Raw genomic sequence first — 4,987 nt, 5'->3', positions numbered from 1 at the left:
ACGGGACACACATATTTCGCGCGAGAACTCACCACGACGAAATCACCGATTTTCTAATGACGATGTTTCCGGCGCACGCGACCGAAACATGGCGGACGAGGGGTCGCGTGTCAAGGAGAATACAAGTTACCATTTAATCAAATTTGGAGCGGAAACGAATCTTTACTAAACCCCATCGTGGGTTTGCTCACCAAGTCAGTGGCAATCCAACCACGGGACGAGAGCAGGGCGTCAGCGGCCACGGGAGAAGAGCGGTTATCGGCAGTACCGGCGACACTCGGAGTATCCTGGACAATGAGCTCCGCGGCTAGTCAGGACCTCCGAATTTCGGAAACCCCTCTCCCGCCCTTCCGTCGAACGCCGTCAAGCTGCCAAGCGCCGTCAATTGACAGTGCGCGCGTTAGATGTCCCGGTGGGTATCGCGGCGCGATAATTGAGATCCCGATTTTTCCTCCTCGACTCGTACCGACCGTGGTAATAACCCGCAATATCAGACCCATTTACGATACTTACTAAATAACAAATCGTATACTAACAAATTTCTACAACACATACTTACAATTAATGATTGCCCAAGATGGCTCCGAGTGTCGCCAACCGATATTGAAATTAAATAATGTCAAAATTCGGTACTCACCGCTACCGCCCCTAATTGTGACGGCAGAATTTTGCCACGTCACAGGAGATAAATGGTTAAATTTAATTGATACAAACTTCATTTAAAGACTGAAGAAAAAAATTGTCAGCTTAGTAGTAAAGTTCCAAAACCTACTGGAGTGGGTATATACCCCATTCATGACTTCTAAGGTTAAAACATGTAGTAATATCATCAAAATTTCTCGCTTTTTATGATTTATTTTACATTGTAAAATGTCTGCTATTCACCTAGGTATACTACACATTATCTTTATCATTACTTCTGAATTCACTAATTTTCCTTGTAATTCCGAGAAATTTGTCGAAATCTGCCCGATGATAAAATTAATAAGTTTATGGTGCTAATTAGACCGTATTTTTCTGAACATTTTCAGGCTGTTGGCTTAACAACCGTCGTTCTGGCAATTTGGATGTTGACGGATCCAACGTTTCTTGTGTCCCTAGCCCAAGAGCAACAAAACTTCAATGCTGGGCTTTATATCCTGTTGACATCTGGGGCATTAATGCTCATTGTGGCTTTCTTGGGATGCTGTGGAGCATTTAGAGCATCTCAGTGCATGTTAATCGGATTCTTTAGTTGTCTACTAGTTGTAATTGTGGCCCAAATTGCCGCTGGAGCCTGGCTGTTCGCGAACAGCGACCGTTTAGAAGAGTTGGTCAGATCTTCTGTCGTCAATACTGTCAAGGTAGCGATTGTTTCAGTTTATACATTTTTTACGATTAGATCTAACGCTTATTCAATTCTATGTTTAACGTTAATGTACGTGGGTCCTAATACCCTATACGCCACTTCTAGTAGACGAGCATTCATTTTTGAAATCTTATATACTTTAAAATTTCTTTAAATATTAATCGTTAAAATTAATCAGCAATTTTTACCAAAATTGCTTATGATAAGTTATTTATATGAAGTCAATATACATTTTCGTTAACTCTTCTGCCGAAAACGCCTCGTGCCGAAAATATCACGAAACTTACATGTATCGGCGCAGCTCAATGTGCTGAATTCAGTGGTGTTATTCAATTGTTGCGCAAATGACATTGTTAGAGTGAAAATGGCCAGGTTTTCATAATTTTGTCGCCGGTTTTTACATTATTTGATTTAATATTGATTCTTGAGGAAATAATTTCAGATAAAAATTGTAACTTTTGAAAAAATATGTCTTTTATTATATACTTTCTTTTTCATAAAATCGTAATTTTTCGAGAAAATTGTGATACATTCCTGAATTACAAAAACATAATTGACTATGAGAGTGGCTTTTAGTATGCTCTAGACGAATGCGTTATTTCTCAGTAAATTCAAATTCAATTTAGGTTAGGTTATAAAGTCTTTTTTCTCATTAACCCTTTGGGTGCTAAGTACTTTCGGCGTATGGGCGAATTTAGTCAGGGCGTGCTAGCGATGTTCGACCAAACGTCGGACGCATATGTGCGCCTATAGCACTCAAAGGGGTAATCAAGGCAATAAAATAAAAAATATCAATAACAGCTTAATTTTTTTAATCAAATAACAAACACTCATTCTTCATGACTCAAAACAATTACTTTGATAAATTCGTGTTAGTGGATTTGAGTAATTGAAAAAAAGAACGATTTGACTAATATTGCCGACATATGCTGCTAATACTGGCCACGATGAAGACAATACCGGTCAGTGAAATTTCAAGCAATGTTTCGCACATATCCATCTGGTGTGCCTATTCCACAGGTGTTGGGTACTTATACCACAGTTTGTTGTTTTCATGGTGAATTGATATTTCGGCATCTATATTTATAAAAGACTATCAGAGAGCATGTGAATGAAAATTCTGACATCAGAGAAGAGAATAGCAATAGTCACTATGGTTTTAATAGCGATTAGAACTATAAGAATTACGTAACTTCGTAATCGTAATTATTACGACGAATCGTAACTATTACGATTCTCTTCTCTCTTCTTCCAGTCATGCGGCCGAGATTGCCCGCAAACGTACGTCAATGACAGAGTATTTTTAATTTCATTTAGGACTGAGACATTCTTACTAAAAACGAATGTAGTTTACTATATTTAAAACTAACAAGATGACATAACTGTACAATAATATAAACACTAATTAAACCACTTTTTATCATACTTATCTTTTACATAAGAAGTGTGTGTGATATTATATCAGCGTCTTGTGAAACATATGCATGTATCACTAACGAACGCTTTCTTCAGATTGCAAGATCAAGTGTGCAGGCGAAAGAGGACGTGTCAGTGCATACACTCCTTTGTCTCGACTGAAATAATCCTTGTAATTCTGTATATATTATGGTGATTGGGATTGGCCTTGTTTACCCTAAAAAAGGTATAAAAATGATGGACAACTCGCGGTTTTCACCTTGAAAATGTCAGTTGCGCCAAAAACTAATATTATCGCTGAATTTAGCTCATCGAAATCCATGTATATCAAACACCATAAAATTCCGTTGTAAAACACACATGGTTTCACGTAGTTACCTAAAGCGATACTGTGGTAAATTAGAAAGTATACCGTTAATTGATACACCGCTTCTGAAGTACGTATAACCTTAATGTATCATATTGACTTTCTGTTTCACGAATTACCAACAAATATTAAAAAGAAACATTGCTATTCGAATAAAACGTGCATTCAAGTAATTGTGGTGATATTTATTGAAGGAATCGACTTATTCAAGAGATATTTGCATATTTTAGAACGAGTATGGCGAAATCGAGTACCGAACACAAACGGTCGACGCATTTCAATCTGGACTCGGATGTTGTGGAGCTATTGGACCTGCAGATTGGGCTGGGAGTAAATACGCTCGTAAAGATTCTTCAGGTCCACTAAGTTTATCTGTAACTCCTGACTCCAGTAATATTTATCGAGTTCCTGAATCCTGCTGCAAGGATAGAACCAGCGTGGCTTGCAATGTCGCTCGTGATATTAAGTTTGGCGACATCGTTAATCCTGTGATTTACTCAGAGGTATTGTAATTTCGACTTGTCCTACTTATCGATAGGTTTATATTATTTTCAATATTGCTGTTTGAGATATTATTTTATTTATTTTTAAAAATTGCCATCTAATATCTGGCCTTGGAATTATTCTATTCATTACAAACTGAACTAAATATCGTAAACCTAGATTTTATAAACTCGTAATTCTATTTTATCTAATCCTCATTGAACATGTATTTTCCAATCTTATTTTGATTACTGAGGAAATATCGTTGTCCAATTGCTTTGTTCGTTAGAGAACAATTTATTTACTATTGGTGTTTTTATTTTATAAGAACAAAAGTGTTATTACGTGTTATAAAATATAAGGTTTTGCAACTTTGAAGTAACGTTTTATATAGTTGGTATCCATAATTATCATTATTAAGTTTGAGAAACAGTCAATAGCTGGCAGAAACAAAGCTGGCTGGCAAATTCTTGGACAAGTGTACATTTATATCCTATTACATTTAATGTAAATAGTTAACGACAAAGTATAATATTAACATAATATATTAAATCTGCATGTTTAACGTAAAAATGCAGTTTCCATTTGAGAGGTAGTCAGTGCAATACAATGAAAAGAAAAAAAAATGTTCAAACGAATAGATCCTAATGAATGTACTTGACCTTTTCAGGGCTGCATGGACAAACTGGTGGATGCCCTGAAAAGTCAGAGTAATATCGTCCTCGGCGTAACTCTGGGTGTTGGTATCTTAGAGCTTCTCGGATTAATTTTCTCGTTAATCCTTTGTTGTGCAATCGGCAGTTCGGACGGATACAAAGCATAAATCACAAACTGGCTCATACGTGCCAACTTCCTTTAATTTAAGTTCAATCAGAACCTCTACTGTACGGAGGCTGGGAAGTTTTACAAACTAATGTATAAATTCAATCTCGTGCCAAGATTTGTCGAATGTCACGAATCGTACCATTTACCGTTGATAAGCTGGAAGAGGATTATTGCTTATTCGGTACATATCCCTTACATAAATGACTAAATTATGTTCGGGTATGGAACAATCTACATAAAAAGGAAATGAGCTTATAAAGTATATACTACATTTATGAAAAACGCGTTATACATTCTAAAACATTGCCCATAATATATAACAAGACGACATGCATCCATTACTCATCAGCGATAGCATTACAGCGCGCGAATTCTAATAGACATTATTATGAAGAACTTGTTCAGAATTCTAGTATCCTTAAATTTCTCTGTTTTATAAAGCATTTAAGGAGGTACAGTTCTAGACGCCCAAGGAATCATTTTTCAGAATCGTTTTTTGTAAGCAACTTAATTTTTTAGACACAGGGTTTTGTCCACTGTAGAATAGC

General features: G+C 36.5%; 1 protein-coding gene across 1 annotated transcript; it reads left to right on the top strand.

Annotated features, from left to right (window-relative positions):
• The first annotated feature begins 992 nt into the window (after window positions 1-992).
• Window positions 993-4,714, top strand: LOC105699943 (CD9 antigen). The gene is made up of 3 exons (XM_012425396.1): window positions 993-1,343; window positions 3,362-3,634; window positions 4,285-4,714. Exons 1-3 carry the CDS (start codon window positions 993-995, stop codon window positions 4,435-4,437), a joined length of 777 nt encoding a protein of 258 aa, XP_012280819.1. The 3' UTR covers window positions 4,438-4,714.
• The last annotated feature ends 273 nt before the right edge of the window (window positions 4,715-4,987 follow it).

This window comes from Orussus abietinus, unplaced genomic scaffold, assembly GCF_000612105.2.
Source record: "Orussus abietinus isolate OABI.00-Male unplaced genomic scaffold, Oabi_2.0 scaffold505, whole genome shotgun sequence".
Taxonomy (NCBI): Eukaryota; Metazoa; Arthropoda; class Insecta; order Hymenoptera; family Orussidae; genus Orussus; species Orussus abietinus.
Note: the sequence above shows the minus strand (reverse complement) of the source record. Positions and strands in the feature narration are given on the sequence as shown.

Coding starts and splice junctions, on each gene's coding strand:
- LOC105699943 (XM_012425396.1), top strand. CDS start 993: ATGGTGCTAATTAGACCGTATTTTTCTGAACATTTTCAGGCTGTTGGC. Junction 1,344..3,361: donor CTGTCGTCAATACTGTCAAG/GTAGCGATTGTT, acceptor TGCATATTTTAG/AACGAGTATGGCGAAATCGA. Junction 3,635..4,284: donor ATCCTGTGATTTACTCAGAG/GTATTGTAATTT, acceptor TGACCTTTTCAG/GGCTGCATGGACAAACTGGT.